The 24661-nt window shown below is 39.4% G+C and overlaps 1 protein-coding gene across 1 annotated transcript in view; it reads right to left on the reverse strand.

The window, feature by feature from the left end:
• The window catches only part of CPQ (carboxypeptidase Q), a 169845-nt gene that overhangs the window by 46119 nt on the left and 99065 nt on the right, over window positions 1–24661 (reverse strand). Inside the window, exon 5 of the mRNA XM_075144589.1 lies at window positions 14991–15102. Within this exon, the coding sequence (XP_075000690.1) occupies window positions 14991–15102 (112 nt within the window). The remainder of the gene's footprint in view (window positions 1–14990; window positions 15103–24661) is intronic.

Consider the following 24661-nt stretch of genomic DNA (forward strand, 5'->3'; position numbering starts at 1 on the left):
TTCTGTCAGCAGATTCACTGGTGTGTTCTACTAAAATTAAATGGGCAAGTTAAAAAAAAAATATATGTATAAGCTGTGGAGGCAGTTATTTTAAATACAAAACAAAGTCAACAGAGGAAAATTTAATTTCCTCATTATCTTAATCTGAAAGCGATAAGTATTTATCTACCTGTTATTAAAAACACAGCTATTCTAACGAAAGTACATCAAACAAATCCAATATTCACAAGTAAAATTGCTAAGAATATTCTCAATGCATGTTTTTATTAAAAATATGAAGTATTGTACTTAAGTTACAGTATTTTTTTTAACTATTTCGGCTTGCTTCTTAAAAACTACTGGTTCCTAAGCAAGGTATCATCTCCACAGGTTTTGCAGATCACAGCCTAAATATGTGTTGAAAAGGCATGATAAAGTAGCACTTAGACTAGAAAACTACTTTCTGTGATGGGTGTACCGTGTAGAGTGGTAAGTAGCAAATATTAAAATGAAGGAAAACTGTTTCACAAATAAAATAGTGCCTCTTTTCTTTTTATCTATATAAATGACATATTACATAATCTAAAGGACATCAGAAGAAAAAAAAATTGAAGTTACCCAGAACATTTAAATAGACCATTTTGGCAAAGTGCAGCAGGTTATAAGTGCGTTCATTGATGGATCAGAGGGATCCTACCACGTCCTCCCTGGGGCACTCGCATCTGAGATTACGTAACTCAAATGAAAGTTGCAGAGCTCAGCACCTCGCAAAACCACCGAAATCCCACAGTTTCCATCCTACTGCAGCATCCCAATAAAGAGAATAGCAGGGGTTTACAGGAGGATAACATTCAGAAGGTGATAGCTGGTACTCAAATAAATTGTTGTTTCTAAGCTCACATAACTAAAATCAAAACCAAAACAACTACAGATCCTTCTCCAGCTACAGATTAATTTACAAATCTCCAATATTTTAGAAAAATGAAGTAGCTTTTTTTTCCCTCTACCTTACTCTTAACTGGAAAACAGTCATCGTTTACCATAAAGGTGCATTTTACTGATCAGCCTCTACATTCTCATGGTTTACCCCAAGCCTAAGAAGTACTATAGGGCAACTGGGCTACTAAGTTAAAGGATGAAATAAAAACATTGATGTGGTCGATCTATGACTAAGGAAACGTGTGTAGCAAGTACACCACTTGGTGTTATCATATTCCCTCTGTGCTGACGAGGCTGCTAGCCCTTTTCGTTTTCTCCGGATAACATAGTTTATGATTGCTCTGAACACTTCAGTCATACTAAGATGCAGCTCTTATTGACTCTATTTTCTGTTTCTTTTAAATTATCACAGAGTGCTCACACTTGCAGATGTCAGCAGCAAGCCTACATTAGCCAAAATACCAAATGCTTGAGAAAAAAAGATTTGTAACTACGCGGTATTAACTAATCAGTTTGACTTCAACCTCAACTACAATGCAGTACTTTGCCAAAAGCTTTTCTTTCAACTTATGTAAAAGATAATTGTCAGCAAATAACATGGAGTTGTTACACACATACACACACATATGTATATATACATATTTTACATTGATTTTAAATCTAAAATGGATATTTTCTAGATGTGACAGTGTTTATTAAACCCACACATGTTCTTACACATGTGGATGATCTCCCTGTGACAAGATACTTACCAGGATGCTATACAAGATCTGAATTTTATGTCCTATGTATCTTGCTCATGCTTGATAGAATTGAGACATTCCCACATACCAAAACTGAAATGGTTTGGTACAAGCACAGACAAATTATGCTCATCTGCCACATGTAATGTAAAAAAATAAACGTGCTTCACCCTCAAGACAGCACATAAGCCAGGAGGGAGAACTTGAATTGTGCCTTTTTTTAAATCAAAATAGAGATCAGTAGTGTAAATACTGAATTTCCTTCAGTAAATATTTTCCCACTTTATAAACATAAATCCTTAGTGATGGGGAGGATTAAGTACAAAGATACAGTATTTTCTAAGAAGACAGTGTATGATGGCTAAATAGACTTCTTCAAGGGAAGCTATCATGTTGTTATAAGACTGATCAGCTCTTGAAAATATAAAAAGCATTCCACCTTCGTGAAAAAGGATTTTTTTCCCTGCAAGCCAAGGCACTGGGATCACCCACAAGCAAATCAAACAGCTGCTCAGCTTACATGAGGCATAAAGCAAACTGCAAATTGATGTGAATAGATTAACAGGTAAAGTATTTTAATTTTCATTTATAGTGTATTCAGTGCTAAAATACTATCTTCTTGGTTTTAATTTCTGCAGTATATTTCTATTTCTTCAGTCTGAAAGCTGCATTTATTTCCCACCCCTCCTGATTTTTAAGAACATTCCTAAGTAGTTGCATTAGCTGAAGAGAGGAGAAGCTCCTTAGCAGTACAATGATGGGGCTGAAGCTCATCTGTATCCAATAAAAAGGAAAATGACTGTAGCCCCCCATTATGCACTCTGAAACTGTGAAGACCATGAGGTTTCTTAGAGCTTTGCCAGCTTTACCCTCCCAAGACTCTGCATAAATGCCCCAGCAAAGCCTTGAACTGAGCATCAAAGTAGAAGAAATTGCACTACTGGATGCCTTACTCTCCAATACTGTCTGAGCCACTAGGGAGAGGTATATACAGATATATCATCCTCAAGTCTTGTCCGCTGCTGCATTTAACATCACGAGCGACGCATTTTTCTGCATTATTACCCTGTGGCCTGGAATTTCTTTAAAAGGGTATTTATACAAAAAGTAGTAAGATACATGATGACACTGCTGATAATCATTAAATTCCTAACACGCTCCCTACCTTTTCCAGGTTTGCATTAGACATAGGGTATTTACTGTGTGACATCAGTTGGGATATTTCTATCATGCAAGCACTTCTCACAGAATGCCTGGAATTTCTAAAATCTTTGCCACAGCATAAAATAAAAATAAAGCCAGTACTCCACATTTTGCTAAAGAAGACAAGAATTCATCATCACACACAGTACAATCTGCTTCCATTTCAAGTATCAGCATAGTTTTCTGTAAACAAGAGTGAAGCAGTATATTTAATAAGATGTCCGTTAAGCCCCTGATGTAATATCAATAATGTGGAACACTTCCCTTCCTTCAGCTACGTTACAATAGCAAAATTCCACTTGGGTAATGTGCTTCGTACCAGCTGAAATTACTCAAGCAAGACAATGACCTTACCAAGCTCAAACTCTGTGCTTTTAACTGCAGCAGATTATTGTCCATGTCCCATCCACTGCTTTTTGGAGCTGAACATTTTAGCTGCACACCATTTATTTTCTCCCAGGCATACTACAAAACATTGACGTTCTCACTTCATACTCTGTGCCACAAATTTATCTTAGAAATTATTCCATGAACAATTTGCAGAGGGCCCTGATACACACCTAATACACCAGTCACCCATGGCTCATTCACGTGATGGCGTTCTGGTTTTAAAGGATTCCGTTGATGACAAACTGCAGGTTTAGAGGTTGAAGTTGGAACACACAGAGCACTGACAAACTTAAACACGTGACTGCTATCCTTTTTAATGAGGCACTTACACTTTTCTTTATTACTAGCTTGTTCTCATCCGTTTTAATTTATTGCAGTATCAACTGGGTTTGTCTGAAAACAGAGTCTTAGGAAACTGTGTCTCAGCCTTTGAGTTTCCTCCATGCTATGCCTCCTGCTTTCCCCATCCTCTCTCCTGCTGTGTCGTCTTTGTTGCACAGTTTTCATGGAAATTTCCCAAGTCTCTTGTGACTTTACTAGCAGCCTTCTGCAAAAAAAAAAAAGCTATTTCTGGTGCATATTTTAGGGTCAAATTAGCTGTATCAATAGTCATTCTTAATTGCTCTGTTTTGCATACAACCACTAGCAGTCCCTTTATGCATCATTAAAAACCCCTCCAAACTAGCAATGCTCTGTTAGTTTATTTTAATCTGGCCAAATATTCAAGAGTCTTTTTTCATTTTCTTTTAGATTCGATCTGCTAAAGTGGAAACATTAACAGATTGGGAAACAGGAGATTTTCTGAAATTTCCAGAATCTCAGCAAATGCTTTATTTAATTAAACTGCTGGGCTTCACAGCAAGTTACATATTTGAGCTCTCTTTGCATTCTCATTACGTTGCTTATTTTTTATATCAGTGATATTTTTAGTTATAATATTCCCTATTCTGGCCTAAACCTCAAGTGAACTATCAAATAAGGTCACTTTCACCAAGCCACAATAACTTTTTAAGCCCTTCTTCTTTCTTTGTAATAGACTGCACACAGTTTTGGTGTTGCGGTCTTCTTTTCCGTAGTATTTCCAGAGTAAGAGCCCACACTTCCTCTGCAGTTTTGGCCTCTGCTAGAGGTCCCAGTAAACTAAGGTCCCAATAAAGTGAGTATGCATAAATTCCTAACATTTGCTACCCAATTATATTGCTTTTCTGACAGGGTTCTGATAGCTTTTGAAATAGAAGACAGGAAGATTTCAATATTCCCAAATATTTTAGAGAATACTACCTAATTGCTGTATTCTCCGGCATAGGCAAGCTCTAAAGCTCTTCCCCTTAGCATCCTTCTTCTCCAGCTAATTTCAAAGAATACACACCTATAGCAATAAACTGCAATTTATAGGATGACAGTAATAACGCGATTAATCGAGGATGTCCAGACTTTTTCCTCTGAAGATGAAGTCGTCGTCTCCATTCTAAACCAGCAGGATTTGGGCTTTCATTTTGTTATTAGAAATACAATCCTCTATGATTCAGACAACTAATCTCACTATTTGTGCAGACAAGTGTCTGCCTAGTTAGACCTTTTTTAAAAAAGAAATGTTTTTTATTTGAGTGAAAAATAATGATTTAACAGAGAAAATCTAAGGCTATTAAAGTTATAAGCTTCAAAAAGTAAGGTAAAGCACACCTTTTAAAAAACCTTTTAGTATTACTTAACCCCTGACTATGATGTATTTCTAATTCTCTAGTGAAGCTTAAACTAGACATGGGAAACAGCTTTTTGCTTGGGAAATTGCCTTTGTTTTCTTCTTAAAATAGTCTAATGCAATGCAATCTGCTTTATTTTTCTCTGTTGATATGGGTTCTGTTTGCAGCACTGAGGACGAGGTGCTTGCACAGGATAGTGCTGCGAAGCGAGTAAACCTCTGAGTCTTGAAGGTCTGGAGTAAAGAGAAATCAGGTCTCCTGGAGAAGAGATGTGGCATCACAGCAAGAAGACAGAAAACAGGCAGGTTGGGGGCTGGAGAGTGGGAAATGAAAGCGGAGGCAGAACCCCAGCTGGGCAGTGCAGCTTAATCTCGCCCAAGACTGGCAGCATGCTCAGAGCCATGTTTTGCGGGGAGGACACGTCTCCGCCATAGCCACAGAACGGGAGCAGCTTTTTGGACAGGCCCCTGCAAGGAGGGCGCAAGCCCTGCGGTGAGCCGGGCTAGGGAGGGACTGGGGCTTGCAGAGCTTGCAGAGCTCCAGTGGCGGACCAGCAGCATTGATGGCAGTGCAGCGAGACACTGGGATTAATCCAAGCAATTTTATTTTTCCGTTTTTAGGGAGGCTGATGAGTTTATGACAGAATAGGAAGGGCAGATTTACAGAAGAGAGGAGGTGGGAAACGTGAGAAGTTTTAGGTAGATTTATTTTAAGAAAGTGATGGAATATCCGAGAGGAAATGTCAAGGAAAAAGCTGGATATACAAGAGTGGAGGGGAAAGCTGTGAATGACTTGCAAGTCTAGGAACTAAAAATAATGGATTAAGCCTTTTGACTGGGGAGATGGAGGGCGAAGATGGAAGCGCAGCCCAGAGCCCGGTGTGATGGGCTGCAATCAAGCCAGGCAGCAACACTGCCAGAGCGAGGGTTTCTTTGGGGGCCGCCTCCTTGCCACCCGGCAGCACAGCTCAGGGGCAGCTCAGACGAGAAGCGCTGACAAATGTACTCTTCTGCACGTGGGGTTTTAAACAAAGAACCGGTTAGTGGAGTGTCATGAAGGCAATACAAGCCACGTCTACAAGAAAAAAAAAAAAAGGAAACACACTATGTGCCTGTTTACGTGTAAAACAGCGAAGTCCCCAGTTAGCAGACCATTCCTCCACTCTCCACCCTCCTGCTCTGATCCTGTTGCCGTGTTCTCCAAGTCCCACAAAAGGAAGAGGACACTGTCCACCTTTAAAACGCACCTTACTGCTCTTTAGGAAAACCTCCTTCCTTAAAGGTATTTGGACACCTCATCAAATTGTGGAGCAGAAAAGACGATGCAGGGCCCCGCTCCCTCACTCTCTGGGGTTATAAGCATCAACCATGGTTTGACCTTACTGAGTGTTGGCTCTGCCTTCTGCCTCTGCTGCCCTGCTCTTTGGATCAGAGAACCCCCAAATCTGTTAGACTGTCCTCAGAGCTGATGAGTCAGAAAATGCACCAGCCACACTTGTCTCCCCATATTGAAAATATATACCTTAAAAAACCTGACAGTAAGGACGATATGCCTCTGACTTCATTGGGGAAGGATTTCAGCATTTCACCATGTCAGTCCACGTTACAGATTTGAAAAAAAAACCACAATGGCCTCTGTCGCCAGGTTTTTAAGATTTTTATAGATAAACAAAGCACACAATTTACCTTGAATTTCCTAAATTAAAGCTTGCAGAGAAGCAGCAGTCCACAGGACACAGGGCAACATTGTTATGGAGGGCTGTATGCCTAAATTTACCACCAGATTAACAACTTTTGTATGTCTGCAGTCACCCCTCTGCTATGCCGACCCAGTATGGAAACTGAAGATTTAAGTATTTGCCAAATATGCATTCAACCAAATGTTGAAATGAAGGAATAAATGCGGTTGTAGTATAACAGCATATGCAGATATTTCATACCAAGTAGATTTAATAGATTTGCAAAAGGCGAAGGTCAGACTAAAATATGCAACTTTGGGGAAGTGGAAAGAATGTAAGAACAAGGAGTTAATATCAGGCATATATAATTAAAAAAAAACCCTACAGTAAAAGCAGTCATTTAATCATGTTTCACAACGTATCTCCTAGACAGCAAACAAGTACACCACCACAGCTATAGGAAATGCAGAAAAACATTTAACAAAATTTTTGGCAAGTAGGTTAAAATTGCAGTTATATGACTTCAATTAAACTAGCAGAAAAGGAATGACTCCAGTGATCATTTTTTTAATAAAACATATCTTTAGTCCTTATATATTAGCCAGTGAATTTGGACTCGAGAAATGTAACTTCATACAAAGACTACAGTGAACTGCATAAAAATCTGTCTTACGGTTTTCCAGTCACATTAGTCACGGGTATAATTCAGATGAGAGTTACAATTTCAATTTTAAATAAGTTTTATGGGGAAAAAACTGTCTAATCAACTCCTTATGAGTTACATAAAATGTAATTCAGATAGTACCTTAAAATTCTTACGTGCATTGTTTTAGAACATTTCTGTAGTTTTCTGTGCCTTTATCCTATGAAACAGAGATTTGGTTGTACCAGATCCATGTCTACATCTATAGGAAAGTTGACTCGTGAAACTCCATTTCCCCGTAACGCTGGCAAAGAGGGGGAAGTACGCATAGCACCTATCACCATTCATTTCTCCCGTTCTCGCGTGCATATAGATCATCGTCTAGGAATGTAGGAAAGCCATGTAAAAGGTGTGATGGCTGGGATTAGACTTTGCCAACAATCATCCTTCCTTCATCAGGCTGCTCTAGCAGCAACGGCATCAGGCATCCTGCCCTGGGTGCGGGAGAGGAAAATGTGCCCTGCTCATCTACTTGACGCCTGGTATTTCGCTGGCTCTGGCAGCTCCCCATAGCAAATATTTTTTTACGTGGAAGAACCAGGACTCCCAGAAGCACTTGGAGGCACAGTCCGAGCAGGAGACTTCCTGGTCTCATGTGGCACGCAGACATGACTGAACATGAGTTCAGTCCACGAGACAACAGCAAAAGCGGGGAAATGTTTACTCTGTATCACAATCCGTCGCTATAGTGGTCTTTGGAGTGCAGCCTTTCCTGAAGTCTGTACCGACTACAACACAGGCAGGAGTTCGGATAGCAGTACCTGGCAATGCCTTACACTGCTGCAGTTCAAGCAATTGAAGGGAAAGAGGGTGAGTTTGTGATTTGGCAAATTCACAGCACAGCCATTAGGCTTCTTCCAAAGATGCACCCCATACACAGACTGGCAGTAGCTGGTGGACATGTGTGCACCTCGGGGCTTGGCAGGGCACCAAGAGCTGACTAGCGACGGAACAAGCAAGACCCAAACGCAGCCAGGGAAAGGTAGAAAACACATTTCTGAACAAGGAGAGAGAGCTTGTGAGTAAATGTTGCTGAAAGAAACCTGGGATGTGAACAAAGGACCTGTTGACTATTTGATTCCTCCTGTGCTAGCAGAGATGAGACTCTGAAAATAAGCTAGGCTATACTGTCAAGTAGCAGACCCCGTCAGCTTCTCAACTGGAAAAAAAAAAAATCGGTTCCAGCTGTTTTAATTAAAAAGACACAACAGTTATCATGTCTGAAGTTTTTCAAAAGGAAGCAGTGAAATTCATCCATCAAAATCGACTGCATCTCTAACTCCAGCGGGCTCTCTATTGCAGTTAGGGGGCATAAAATATTATGCTTGGAAAGCTGACACTGCCATATGACCACCTTCTAAAGACCTTTCTCTGTTATTGTCGTTATTCAGTTCCCTCAAGGTCCGTTTAGGGATAAAAGTCCCACATTTCTAGCGCTGGAGCATGAGGTGGCTTTGGCAGGGCGCTCCCCGGGGCGGCAGCAGGGCAGAGCACCTGGGGCCTCGGCGGGGAGATGCCCCTCGGCCAAGTGATGCAGGAACACAGCTGGATTAGGAGCAAAGAGGCAGCACTGGCTAAAGCTCTGATCGGATCGGATACATACTACCTGCTCCTTGCTCAAATACATCATACACAAGTAAAAGTCCTGAGCAAGACTGGCATGGCAGCAGCAGGAGGCTTGAAATGGTGGGAGAAGAACATAAATCCCTCCACAGAAACTGGCAACCAACATCCAGACCAGGATCGAGTCCCATAGGCTGTCTGTCCAACCTGTATTTTGCCAATTAAAGGCAAAATAAATTTGGGATAATTTTATGGTGATTTTTTATGAGTAGCTGCTTAACTAGTCTTTTGCCTCACCTGGAAAGGCAGCTTCTTTCGTAAACCTCACGTGACATGGGGACAAGAGAAACTGTGTTTCAAATGACACCAGAGCATTAACCAGACTAACATGAAAATGCTGAGGCAAATGGCATTGGCCATCTCCAGAGACACCTTTTTTGCACGCAAACTAACAAATGTAAAATTGGAGAATTATAAATGCAACCTGAAAACAAGTTGGGTTTGAGGTTTCTAGACTGTAATTAGCAACACAGCTGTTGTTCTGCAAAACTAGAAAACCCCAATTTGCTTGAGCGCTGTCTCTCCTACAGCTTCCAAATGCCCTCACACCACATCACAGCTCATGCAATATCCCACGGATTCCCTCAGCTTAAAGACGGGAACCTCTCAGCTCTTCCTCCCTAAAACACCCCCAGTGCCTTCCCATCATCTCTAAATTAGCCCAAACAGCACTCTCGCTACCGCTGTAGCAATAGTTGCTACCTATCACACGGAGTTTGCAGACAGATTAAAAAGAAAGAGGCTCTGGTGCTTACACCAAAGCTACACGTGTGCTGATTAACCAGGCGTTCGTCATCACAGGGAAAGGACAAAAGCGGAGTTTCTTCCTGCCTCTCCCTCAGCTGGGACATAAATGCACTCGGCCATCTCGCCTCAATCACCCATTTGCAAAGAACATATCAGAGCTTCATATTCTAAATATTTCTATGCCTCTATCAAATTTAGTTAAAATTGATCAAAAGGTTAAAAACTGCAGAGAGCTGGGGAGGGCGGCAGCTGCCAGACACAGCTGCAGGCAAACTGCACATTGCACAAGCTTACTGCCTCGGACACCCTGCCTGCAGTTATGAAGGGTAATTTCTTAAGCATCAGAAATCCTCAGCTAATCGCAACAGCCCCAGCTCCACTGAAGGAGAGGGAGTTTACCAGTTCAGACCAGCTCACGAACTGCCTCAGTGCCTCTAAAGACGTCTTTATTCCCAGAAAAAGGCTGAAAATCTCATCCTTTTTCACATAAACAACTTCTGTGGAAACACTTCCAGTTCTTCGTATTTTAAGCACATAAGCCATGAAGCAGCTCACCACAGATCTTGCCGATCAGCAGCATATAGAGTTCCAGGAAAAAAAATACTGTTTTTCTTTCCTTTGTGCTTCATTAAACTTCAGCATTAACCAGGAAAAAAGACCCCTTTGGATAACATTAGTCAATACGGCCACTAGTTGGTGACTTTTTCTGAGATTTGCTACTGGCAAAGCAAGCAGCCATGAGAGTATAGCTGATACGGAGAACTTGATGCGGGCGCACTGAGGAAAACACTTCTGTTTACTCCGGTCAGGAGATGTCTACAACCAGTGCTGGTACCAAGAGGTGCACCAGCCAGGGCTGGCATTTAACTGCACATGAAGCTGCAGCCGCACAGAAGAGAAGAGATAGGGTTCAGTTTTCTGCACAGGGTGGCTGTGAAAAAGCCACTTGAAGCAAAATTCATCTTGCTGATATGTAACCATCTAGAAGCCGGCATTTGCTCTGAATTTACTGCCTGTGCTTCCTCCCAGAAGGAGGGGAGGGAACGGCACCTCCAGAAGCTGCTCCCTTCCCGTCACCCCAGTGTGGAATATGGGCAGAGAGACATTACAGCTATCAGAAGCAAAGTATTCAGACAAACTTGAAACTTTCTGCTTTTTAGCTCTTCTAATTTCCAGGTCTACCTGAATCATTATAGCTCTAAACAGTGTTCAAAAACTATAGTAGTTCACAATCTGGCCCTGTTTTTAAGGTACTACTCTTTTGAAATGTATACATGGGATTTTACATGAATTAAATCTTGTTATTCCACTTTCTGGTAATATAATACAAAATTATTTCAGTTCAGTCTGGCCTTCATGTAGTTCCCTTTTTCTCAAAAAGAAACAACATTCATGTGAAGTCAAAAAGTGAAATGGAAAAAAAAATCCTACCAAAAGTTTGCAGTTTTGAAGCAGTTTGTGTAAAACTACTTCAGATTGTGCTACTGTTATGTGTCCTTGTAGAAAACACGTAACTATTACGGTGTCTGAAAATCTACAAAAACACCAGAAAGAAAAAAAGATATCAATATGGTACAGAAACTGCCAGCTCAATTAAAAAAGTAAAAGCTAACACTGAAGATTCAGGAAATACAAAGGCTAACACATTAAGTAACTGATTTACTTAGAAATAAAACCAATAACTTAAAAAATTTTACTTGAGGCAAGAAAACAAACTGCACTGCTTAAAATAAAATATAACCATCTTAAACTATAATTTTAATGATTTTTCAATTAATTTCATGTATTTGGTCCTAAGCCAATAGCTATTAAATGGTTTGGGGAGGAGGTTATGTTGAAAGTACAGAATGGTATTTAAACTATAATCATTCTTCAAGTACTACATGGAATTATCAAAATCCTAATTAACAGGCATAACTTGTGTCCACCAGCCACGTCCAAGGGTCACAGTGATATCATGATGAAGTGCTATTAGATCATCACTGAAAAAAAATGCTTAAATAGCGTAGTAATATCTTGCTTTCATGGAACCAAAGGACCATGGCAGAACTAGTGGCAGTATTTGTCACTACTCGATACAAACTTCATATTCTAGAATTCATATTTCAGAATGCTCTCTTCAGCTTTAAGATCATATCACCATAGCAGTAAGATCAGTTATACTCTGGTAAATGCAGACACAGTTTTTATGGCTACGCAATGCACCATGGCTTTAAGACTCCCAGTAGACGGTAAAAAAAAATCTACACGTGCATACAGACAAGCCAGTTGAGTTGGCTTATCCCCATGGCAAATGTATTTGGTGGACTAGTCTGAGACTAAATTTATCAGGGTCCAAAAGGATATTAAACCAAGTCTCCACAGTTCAAAATATAATGCTCACTCAAAACACAGTCTGTGAAATTGATTTTAAATAAAACTCATTAATTCGTTTCTCACACAATCTGCACATCTGTTATTTTGCTGTCCTTTTTGTCAGTTTTTATGTGCATCAGAAGATATAAAATCTGCATTAACCAATCTGCTGTGGAAGACAGTTTATGAAAGGCCCTATCCCCCATGGTTATCTACAGGTTAGATGTGATGACCCAGAAGTCCTCTCCCAGCCTTATGTTCCTGCAGAACACTGGTATAACAAGAAGAACTGAACACAACAGCTGGCCAGAACAGAGGGCATCAGCAAAGGTTCCGGCATTTCCCAGCTGGGAAAACGGCATTTCACCACAGGTCGTACAGCAAACACACAGGCTACTACCAGAGGAAATCAAATATTTGAACAAGCAGAGAGTGATGCACTCTCTGGGGAAACCCAGTGAATAAGAATTATACAATGCCACCATGAACTTGCCCTTAAGAGACACAAACCAGTTTATTCTGAATGGAATATAGTCAGCAAACACAGAAGCATAATTGTTTGCTTCCTGAAGGTGGAGGGAGTATAGACAATTTTCCAAGAATCATAAAAGAAAGATTAAAAAACACTAAAAGAAGGAGTAGGCCTGGATTCTTCTGTAGAAGAATCCTCTCTAGTTTACTTTTAAAAGACCAAAAATTAAAACAAATGCACTTTGTTTTCGGTCACAGACAGATACTCCAATCATTCCAAGGCTGGGAAAATGAGAAATAAGAGGTTAAAATAATGCAAAATAAAGGAATAGAAATTCACAGGGATGTCCGATGTTCACCACTGCAGTATGAGAGTGGCTAATCACATAACAGAGCTTGTCTATAAAGAGCTCTTCAAGAAACACTGAGATTGTTCAAGTGCACAAATCCCTTCTGATCGGAAGCAGGGAAAGCTAGTTTATTATTTAAACTCTGCCAGAGCTAAGAGCAGGAGCAGCAGCTGATTTTAGTTTTTAATGAATACGTGGTGCATTCCTCTTGACCACAGGTTACAGTTCTGGAAAAAGGGAATAATGAGGAAAAATAGATTCCATCTGATGAAGAGGGGAAAGCATCCTTGGATATCAACTTGACAATCTAAGAAGTCTGTTTTGAACTAGTTTTGAAGGGTATAGTGACAAAAGCCTATATGAAAGTAAAATCAGCAAAAAACTACAGATCAAGCAGTAAGACTGGAATTCGCAGTTTGGAGACCAGGGATCAGACTAGGCCACGGCAGACTGGGAACAGCAGGACACCAGACCAAACTTTGAGAGGCTGGGTGTCTGGAGAACACAGGCAGATGACTGCGCAACCATAGCTCCCTCTTGCACATACACTGGCCGTATCTCATCTTACCTTGTGGACCATCTTTCCCACCAAACACACACGATGTAGGCATATGTAGACCATGCCCTTCTACAATAACACGCTGCCTGCAGCCCACTTCTACCCACAAGTCAGATGAAGCCCATGAGTAGAAGAAACTGGCCTTTCAGATCCCACACAGGAGGGCTATGCAAACCAGGAGGCAGTAGGCTGGGCAAGTCCACACTGGTATTTTATTCATAGCACTACTGGAACAGACATACCCAGGCTAGAAGCTGCCTTTTCCTCTTTCTCTCCTTCTTATCTACATTTAGGATTGACAGCATGGGGGTTTAGTTCAACTCATACTTCTGCTGAGCAGAAATTCTGGAGGAGGGAGACCAGCAAGTCCAGGGTTGACAGCCGGTGTGCTAGAATATCAACTTCAGAAGAGTCCAGCTGATCTACAGACACGCAGTCACCTTGTCACACTGCTGATTACCAAGAATGATTCAAAGAAGTGATCCCTGGAAACAGAACATTGCTCTGTATCCCACAAACCTATTGTAGCAGGATACTACAACGTGCAAGGCCTCGGTGTCAAATGTTGCGTGACGAGACGTATGACATTTGACAGGTCACCATGGTTAAGCCACATTTGACAGAAATGTATCCTTGTAGTGATGAGACTCAAGCGTGTGCTTCCTCTGACCTGGATTACCTTTGCCAAGGAAATCAGCTGTCACAGTCCAAAGCAGAGCCCAAGCACACAGCAACATAAAAGCAGGATAATCAGGAAATCAGCCCTCAAGTGCAAAGCTGAGAACGCACCAGCATTGATGTGTCTATCAATATTTGTTGGAACAAGTCTAGGCAGGATATAAATTTATTTAGGAAGAACATTCAAGGAAAAAACAAAACCATCGAAATATATACATTGGAAATACGAACTTCTGTAAAGTTTATAATCATTTTTGCTGAATATCTTTACATGTAGATGAAAGGGAAAAGACCAGACACAGGATCATTGCCTGGATCCAGTCCTAGTTACATGCTCTTGAGAGAGACTGAGATGAAATTGTTTTGAGAAGTTATCAAGAGCAAAGTAAAGGGTAGGGAATTAAATTAACTGAGTAGCCGCTGTAAAAGCAACATGTAGGACACTGAAAGATTTAGGAACATGCTGAATGACAATGTTTGCTTAAAAGGCAGAGAACAATATCAGAAGACTATCTGGGACTTCATGAAGCTTCATCTTCATTAATAGGGAGGAACTCATTAAGACAAAATGAAAAGGACTGACTTCCTTTTAAGGTACCTAGATATTATATCTCACACTGAACTTTCATTCTATGATGATGGTGACCATGTAGGCTTAAAGCACTTTCTAGATCATTGACTGATGTGTTGCATTTGGATGACCCCTGTGATGAAAGGAGGAGTTTAACAGACAAACTTGCAAAATATTTATACTAAGTATGAATATGTGTGCTCAGAGGAATGGATAAAATAGAAAATCTGGTTTAGAAAACATACAAAATGTCCTGGAAATGTAATGCATTAAAAATATTTTAAAATTAAATATTTACCCAGATCCTTAATGAGTGATAATGCTTCCCATGATATAAATGCTCCACCACCGTCATCCATAGCTCCCTGCCCAACATCCCAGCTGTCCAGATGTCCACTGACCAATACAATCTGGAAAAGCAATTATGAGAAAACACATCTACATGAAAACACTGTCAGCATTTAAGCATTTTAATGATTTTGTCACAAATTTGACTTTTTAGTTTAGAACAGGAGGAAGGAAACATTTCAAATAAAACTAAAACATTGTTCTCTAGTCACTGAATATAAATCTGGGAGGACCAAATGCATCCTACTGCTTCAAACCACTGCATAAATCAAACTAGATATGCTGTGAGAAACGTTTAAGTGAAAGGCTTTGTCTTGTTCATTAACAAAGTGCATGCTTTCCAGAGATACAGGACTACTACATTGCAGAATGGCGAAAATTTCTTTCATATTCCGGTTGTTTAAGCCCGTAGCCATGAAATTTGATTAACCCTATTTTTAGGTGCATAAGGAAGAAATATGAACTTAGACTGAAGTGTTCCCAGACAGAGGTTGTTGTTTTATTATATATCTACGGTACTTGTCACAGAGGACCTCTAATTTATTACTGGATCCCCTATGTGCTACAACAATGACAGGGTATTTTATAGTTCCATTAGTCATAAGGATATTTTAAATTAAAAACGACTTGGTAGCAAGTCCCAGATGGGTTTTCTGCAAAGAAAGTTTTGTGGCTACAGTAGAGTATATTAGTATACTTATCTCCTGAAACACCCACTTTCAGATCTGAACTCTTCAAATGTCGACAAGCAGCATCAGACTAATACCAGAAGAGAGAAAGTTTCCTAACTGGACCTGAAGCTGAAGGGCTGATGGATCTATGATTGCAATGGAGAGGTCAAGGAGGGACAAGAACTCTCAGCCGAGCAGGCAGTGTGGTAAAATGAAGCAATAGGACAAAAACAAGAGCAGGGAGCCGCTGCAGTGCCCCAGGAATCTTTGAAGAACTGGTACCAGTAAGGAGTGCCCTTGGGATAGGGTGGAAGCGTCCAACCTATGACAGCTCAGCACTGAGGAAAAACTGAAGGAGACCGTGGAGCACCCGCCTGTGTCCTGACCAGAACTGGCCATACATGAAGGGATGCTTCCCACTTTCTGGTCGCCTGATGTCAAAGAGGTCTGAGAGTTGTGGGATCTAGAAAAAGGTGAAAAATACTCATTCCTCCTGCCACCTTCTTCTCCCTAAGGGATGAGGATCTCCTGGCATATCATCTCAGCTTTCATTCATCACAGGACAACTACTCTAGCACTTAAAATGAGATAATGAGTTTTTCCTATTATCACCCCTGGAGGGTAAGAGCCTATGCTGTCAAATGTGCTAACATTGCAAGAGACTGACTTGGGGCCCAAGCACGAAGATCTCTATTTTCCCCTTCACATGAGAGAAATCTTACTACGTTTTCACCAGTTATTAAAAATAATGGACAAACAGGTCATGGTAAGACAAAAAGCATCAAGTGCTCATCAAACAACCGTGTTTTTTCATCCAACCAAATACGAACTCAGGTAACACAACTAAAAGGCCCCTTTGTATTAAACAAGGGCCGTGATAAATAACTAGTTATATCCATTGTATTGCCATATGTCCAACCAGAATGCACCAAACCCCTTTAAATTTAGAAAATACACTATGAAATATTTATAAATGTGTGTATTATAAAAAACAGAAGTGTCATGCCTTAGAAGCTGGAAAAGCTTGTAATCAAAATCTGAAGAGCAGCTTACTCCTTCCTTCTCAGATGTTTCAACTCTCTCCTCTGCTTATCCAGCCTTAACTCAACACGTGCTTGCTCTCCAGCACAGACTGGTAGTGGACAGACATGCTGCAGCCTTTATTCCAAAACCTCCCCTCCTTCAAAAGCGCTTAAATTTGGATGGCAGACCCCTCTGTAAAAGCCTCAGATTTACTCAGGAGGTATTCCTGCAATTTAATGTCATGATCCTCCCAGGCCCAGTGTGAAAGACTGCAAACAGCACATTTTCCAGGGACGCTGCCCTGCAGTAGAAGGGGAAGTACTTAATCTGCGGCAGCCCTCTGCTACAATAGCAACATAGCCTGAAACCAGATAATCTAAGAAAAGCCATGCCAGCTTTAGAGGTAGAAACCTTTCTGAAATAAAAGCAGAAAAGAAGTCCTCACTGTGGTATTCCTTGCTCTTTTTGTTTTCTTGTAATGGAGGACTAAGCATACACATACACACGCACGCTTGCAGGTGGCGAAGACAACGCATGAATGAACTCTGCTTTGAGTTCATTCATGCACGTGCAGCCCCACTGCAACCTGCCTATGGAGGACAGAGCTCAAACACCACCACACTTTGCAGCCGACCGATGCAGACTCATTACTGTCCACCCAATAAGGAAGTTGCAAATAATAATAATTTTTAAAAAAGAACAGAAAAGGCTCTGAGTGAAAGCACAACTGTCTGCAGTATAAAGGACCTCTATTCCACAACTTCAAAATCTCCATGTGGTTTGCTTATTCTTAAAGCAAAAATTGGTTTTAAGAAGATAACTATTCACTCTCCTGGGAAACAGAGCTTCAAGCTGAAGTGAATTATTTAGAACAAGTTTGTAAACTCATTGAGAGAGAACCAAGTTTACAACAGAAGCGACGCCTTGTCTTTAGCAGTGAAATACCTCACTAATGCTGTTCCCTGGCAGCAATCTCAACATGAGCGTCTGAGAGGGAATTACTCCTCATTTCTGTGAAACAACACATATTGCAACAGCAGGAAATTCTGAATCAGAAGAAGGTGGTGTAATCCCATTTGGGGTTACAGACTCCAATCATAAAGCATCTTTACCAACTCCAGAACGTTACACCAAAACAGATCAAGGTTCAAGTGGATTGTGAAAGTCAGATCATTTTATGGATGAACTTTTACTTAAATTTACTGAAGCTGATGTCAAGGGCAATTACATAAATACAACCAATGTACTTCTATGTGAAAGTTTTTTCGGAACAGTTGTTCTTTTAAAGTATCATGCTTTTGTAGCAGCTGCTAAAATGAGTTTCAGTGATCTTGCTGATAGCTAGCTAGCCATAAACACTCTTAAAATAAGACACAGTCATAAAATAACAAAACCACTATGTTTATCTTGGTCTTTAGGTAGATATAATGTGTCTGGCCAATGAATGGAAATATTTCTGAAATTCACTCTAAGCCACTATATTACCTAAAATAATATTATAAAATAATAGTATTATAATTCTCTGTACAGGTGGACTAGTAACAAAGGCAGTTAAAGCTATCAAGGATGTCTGATTATTGCGTTTTCCACATTGCTTTCAAATCTGTTATGTGGTTCTTAGCTGCAAATCTATACATAGACTAATCACTTACATTTGCACAAAACATCCCTATAGAAATGTCAGCACAGAATGTAAGCATTGCAAAGCAATCTAAGTAAGTATATGTAAGTATAAGTATTTGTTTTAAATATACAGAGAAACCACAATCAACTGTACAGGACAGTACAAATACAGCAATACACATTTGCCAAATTGACCAAAATAAATTTAGGATAAGACAGCTTGCATGCAACATGACAACTTAAGATCTGGCTTTCCTGCAGTTCCTAGCTAAGAAATGCTACTCTAGACACAGTCCTGAGACAATACAACAGAAGTGAAACTGCAGGAAACATTTCAAATAGAAGATGAGTTATTCTATTTCCTTCTGCACCAGCATTATGACCTCTGTTAGATGCCTTTAAGTCATGCCCAGCACTTCAATCAAGCATGTTGAAATATTTTGAAATTTATATTATATTTTATATATTTATATAAATATGTATTTATATATTTTATATTTTAAAATCAAGAAGATTAGGAAGAGGAACCACCCATTCACATACCTTTGCATATGTCATGGAGTTATCCTTGTCTAAGCAGGATGGTTTTTTGCCACTGAAAAATAATTTCCCATTCCATATGCAGTCACACATGCCTATTGCATTTGTCACGCACTAACTTCATAAAATGTAGGTGAACTACCTTCTGCTTGGCTAGAGGGAATTTTAAGAAAAGTCTATTCCACTTTTAGTTAGTCTCTGCAATCTCACTTGCTCCTGTAGAGCTACAAGGCTTCTTTCTATGCAAAATTAGAAATCATAAATAATAAACATTAGGAAAGAACTGTAAGTAACATTTTCAATCACAGAATTTAATCTAGAATAACATTTGTATCAAGTTGAGAAAAACGGCATGCAAAGTTATTTCATGTCACTGAGGTAGATAGTAATGGAAAAGCAATAAAGTCATTATTCATCTTTGCCCTTCATGGATGAAGACGACTTCATGGATGGAGGTTAGGGTCCACAAAGTAGGACCTTTATTGATGGAATCTGGCTATCAACACATTCTCTTAGAAAAGCTTAGTAATAACTTTCATTATCCGAACCACTGAAAAACATTTTTCCTTACATCTTCTTCCTTCCCTTAACAGACAGGGAAGATAAGGAGCACCTTAACTTGCATGGAGAGGACAGAAAACTTAAGCAAGGATCACATACACAGAGAATGGGATGACCAAGAACTAAACAGGGTATTAGAACCAGATCAAGCATCTTTAGCCAAGACACATTCAAACTCCAAGGGTCTGTATGCCAAAACTTCAAACTACAACAGTGAAGTGCTCTAGACTGTAACTTGAGTTCTTTTCAACGGCTCATCCATATTTTCAGCCAAATACTGCCATGAGTTAGTTGTTTGCTCAGGGAACACAGGTCTACGGTGTTCCAGCCCAGTTCCCAATTACCTGGAAACTCATGAAAAGCTTTTCTATTCAAATTTTTGTGGTTCTTTTTTCTCCAGTTTGCTTCTAAATAGGTCCATCTTAAGCTCTAGGTATCCCAATAAGGTCTCACATTATTTGACTGGATATTTTTTCTGCACAAATCCCCTCCCAGTGCTTAGGATAGTTGTACAATACTTAACTTACACATATGAACACCACATACAGTTGATTTGCGTTTGGACCAAAATTAGAGGAAAACAGAAATCAGGTAAGAATTAGGATCCCGTATCCAATCCAATCAAAAAATTGCCTATAAATTCTCTCCTTCCGCAGATACTCATTACTCTTTTTACTCACACAAACACTCTGTCACTTCACAATTTCCTATTTTCCCCAGTCCCAAACAAAATTTCTGATGCTAACTAAATCATGACTGAAAAACTCTTAATCCCAGCTTCTCAGACAGAGGAACCCAGCACCAAATTCAGGCCTGTGCTCCTAAGCATAGAGAGTACATTTTGAGTAATCTACCCATTTGGATAGCATGACAACTACGAACTGCCAGATGGCTTCAGTTTATAAGGGTCTAAAGATTTTCTTCGTTTCACTGTGTTAACAGCATGAGAACCAGGGAAAAGAGAAAGACGGCATATCATGTACCTAACTAGTGGGCAAATAAAACAGCTGGCAGGACTAAATTTAAGCCCATCGTGCTTAACTTGCCTTCAAAACTATGGTTAAACAAAGTCTTCATATACACAGATTTGTAAATTAATAGTAGTACATCTGGCACAGCAGTTTTAGGATGTATTAGCATCATCTGCAGTAGTGCTTGCAAATATGATCTGGAAAATGGCAACACGAAGCAATATGCTTTTCTGCTGCTTAACCGAATAGCAAAGCTGGCACTAGTGTCCACAGTCACCTCCCTCTTTTTAAAGTAATTCTTAGTCTGCAGACTGTATTCTCTTTCTCATTTTTAGGAAAAAGTTCTGTCATCTTAATGGAATAAAATTTTGGTGTGTAATTAGGTTTTTTGCCCTGACCCATTCTCTTCCCTATTCCACCTCAAACCTTTCTTCCTTCACCCACACAAATGACAAATTAAAGAGTTATCTACAGTTCCTACTTGATACTTTGTGTCCAGGCAGAATGACATTCCTGTATACAAACCAGCATTCCTCAAGTTTTAAAATATTTACAATAGTTATTTATTTGTGTCATGCTGTAAGATTCTGCAAATCAGTCCCTTGGCTTTTCTATCAAAGGCATTCCAAAATCTAAACAATCAGAACTTGTAATCCTATGTGCTGTAGCAGCACACAGACTGCAGCAAACGCATCACACATCATCTTTCTTTCTGGAATCCAACCCAGCTCTTCCAACAGCAGGATAGAGACTCGAAGGAAACTTCTCAAGCACTACATAATAAAGATAACCACTTAAATAGTTCTTGCAGGGACACTGCGTTTTGTGTCTATACTACCATTATTTCAAGCTCAGCATCTCCACAGTTGGGGAAGACAAAACTGACAAAGTTGAGTGCCCATCAGCAATATAGCACTATAGGGCATGGGATTACAATTAGACTTACATGCAAGGTTAGATATATACATATAATATATATATATTTGAATATAAACTCTCCTGTATTTAAAAATGTGCCGTTCATTACTACCAGAAAAAAATACTTTGTCCAGTTATGTTTAAACACAGCTCTACTCTATTGTGTGTAATTCCATCAACTTCAACAGCTAAATTCAAGCACGGAGCTCTATCAGAGATATTGAGTTGTAAAAAACGCTTATTTGGTAAAAACTCCTTGTGAAAGTCTACCCTGGCCATTTCCCAAATATTTGTTTAGGGCTACAAATATGTGAAAAAAGATTTGTGAGTTTCTGCACTTGCCTGTAATAAAATACTAACTGCCTCCAGTTAAACTGCAATTGGATTAAATCATGCCCTAAATGTAAATCAGGAATATTACCACATTTAGAGGATTTTATTTTGTATATATAAGAATATTTCTTCAAATTAGTTTTTAGCTTCGGTGTCCAAATAATATGACTTCACTGTACAGCTCCTTTTATTAGATTTCACGCACATTAGAAATGGTTCTCAAATAATCAGTCTAGCTGTCTCAACTAATTTACAGTCCTAAAGATACAGTGGAGTTCAGAAAGAAAAAAAAAGATTAAAACAAAAACTGTCTTCTCTACTTAATATGCAGTGTAGTAAGTCTTAACTTCCAGGCTTCCGATTAAATGATAGATCACATGAAACAGAAGTGACTCACTTAGTCACACAAGAATCCAACCCTATTATTGCTAAAAAGCTGATTAACCTTCAAAGAGCCTCTGTGTCACAATATACAGTAAACTCTTTAAAGCTGAATCTCTTACTTTGTAAAAGTGATTGAAAATAAAGTGTTCTCAGAAAGTATTGCAACCAAACCTCCCTGTTTGAAGTGAATCTCAAAACCACTGAGCAGTTAAATAGCATGGGCTGATACCATTTATGGTATATAGGACAGTGAAGGAGAAAATTGAGAAGAAACAATTGAGAAGAGAAGAAAATTTCAGAGAAGTCTGAAAATAAGTTATTACTGATAAGGGAATTGTAGTAAAGGTAATGAGACATAGAAACTGTATGAGCATTCAAAAGACAACCAAGTATTAAAACGACTACCATTTTCTTATTAAATGTTGGATTTCAAGACTTAGCATTTCCATATTTAAGTTCCCTAGAATCTTTTATTTCCTATTTCCTGAGCTGTAACATTTTAGAAATAATACCACTCTTTAAAATACTGTATTTCAAAAATATTTTAATTTAATTAATGAGCCCACCTTCTACAAGTTTTAAGAAGAAAAATCATAGCAATAACTACATCTAAACAAAACTAGGTATCACCGAAATATCACTCACCCTTGCATAAAGATGAGGACGAAGCTGCTATTTTTTTAGTTCAAAGATCAGCAAAGAATCTCTGCGAATGTCCCTGTATGAAAGCTGAAACAACGTCTGACCTGATATGCAGAAAGCAACAATCCTTCTTCTACACTTACCAAGGGAAGACTTCCCTTACACATGTAGTAAATGATCTGTGTACGGAGAAAGGGATTATTTTATGATCTAGAGAGTCTTTGTATTTATATATTTTTCACTTAGGGATATATACGGCACTTCTACCACGTTCTATATGGCTTCCACCACATTACTACAGATGTAGCAACATTCACAAATGTTTTATCTTGGAAATTTCTTTTATCAGATATTAAAATTAATTTCAGCTAAAACAAACATTAATGCCTAGTGCTACTTCTTTCACTGAAGCATTTACAAAAACTGTCCTAATTGTACACTGTGATACCATGCACTACTAGCAAGCACCACCTTCCAAAACTGTAGAAATTGTAGATTTTTCTCCAAAAAACTACAAAACCATTTCTTCCTCTCCAGAACACTAGAGGATCCCTTAAGTCAGACCCCTTGCCCTGCACTGCCTTAGAGCATTCTGATGACCCAAAATGTCCTGAAAGTCATCCTGAGTAGCCACCTCTGAACTGTCCTCAAGAAAATGGATTTTATTTTACAAATCCCCCATGAAGATTGCTGATGGCAGCAAGTCAAAACAATCCTTAGATGGTTGTCATAATATCAGAGGACTCCAAGAAAGGAAGATTCAAAACATAGCATTTATGTCCCAGTGCCAGACACTGAGCATCAAAGAATACTTGAGGTTGGAAGGGGTCTCTGGGTGCTCATTGACTTCCACACCCCACTCACAGTAGGGTCAACTTAGATCTGATCACTCAGAGTCTTGTGCAGTTGAGTTTTGAAAATTTCTAGAGATGGAGTTGCCACAACCTCTCTGGACAAACTGTTTCAATGTTTGCTCTTACGAAAATATTTTTCCTAATACCTATTATAACATAAGCTTTTTTAAAATGTGCCCTACTGAGCTCTCTTTGCAGCATTCAAAAGCCAAACTGGATTTTGGATGCTGTCAGCTCACAAGCCTGCCTCGTAATTTTACATCTCCAGAAGCTTTTACTTGATTCATCACCACCAGTTGGACAGAATGGAAATGAAATTCCTGCCTTTTACCACACCATTGTCCCTCACCACTATACATACTACAAGGAGTGCTGATCAGGTAATCAGTTCTCCTGAAACTGTGTCTCATCATCCCACTTCTACAGTCACAATGATCTATCAGAACTGGTGATGTCTCATCCTTGCTACTCTGCGGCGGGAGGTGGCTCTACGCCTTTCTGCTGTGATGGCAAAAACTTGCCACTCTCCAGCATTAAGTATTTTCATGGTCACAGATTCACACGCCTGTGCTCACAGCTGCCACTCCAGCCTATGACAGCGGCTCTTCTGATGCTGTCCTCTTACTCCACAAATCCACATGTAGGCCAGGTTCTTGCCATTTCTTCCTCTGCTACATAAAGGATTTTATTGCTAAAACACTCCACTAGTCTTTCATATGGTTACTGTAACACTTTTTTATTTCTATAGCTTATCCTACATTCCTGGCATCTGCACTAGTTTTTTCAGAATTTTGCTAAGATTATCTTTTTGTCACAGGTTTTTTTAAGATTCTTATTATTCCTTACTAATTTTTTAATGTGTACGTAACATTTTAATTTCTCTTTCCCATACATACATTGCTTCTCTCTTAAACTGCAGAATAAACTTCTCAACACAGCGCTAACTTCATGCATTTCCAGAAGTGCAGCAATGCACTGGGGTGGGGTAGGAAATTACTACAAAGTGATGACTTTGTAGCACAAACTACTAATACAATATGTAAAGCAATTCTTTTAGGGTCGGTGTAAGATAAACACTTTTAAACACCAGGATTAAAACAC

The sequence above is a fragment of the Calonectris borealis genome, chromosome 2, assembly GCF_964195595.1.
Source record: "Calonectris borealis chromosome 2, bCalBor7.hap1.2, whole genome shotgun sequence".
Taxonomy (NCBI): domain Eukaryota; kingdom Metazoa; phylum Chordata; class Aves; order Procellariiformes; family Procellariidae; genus Calonectris; species Calonectris borealis.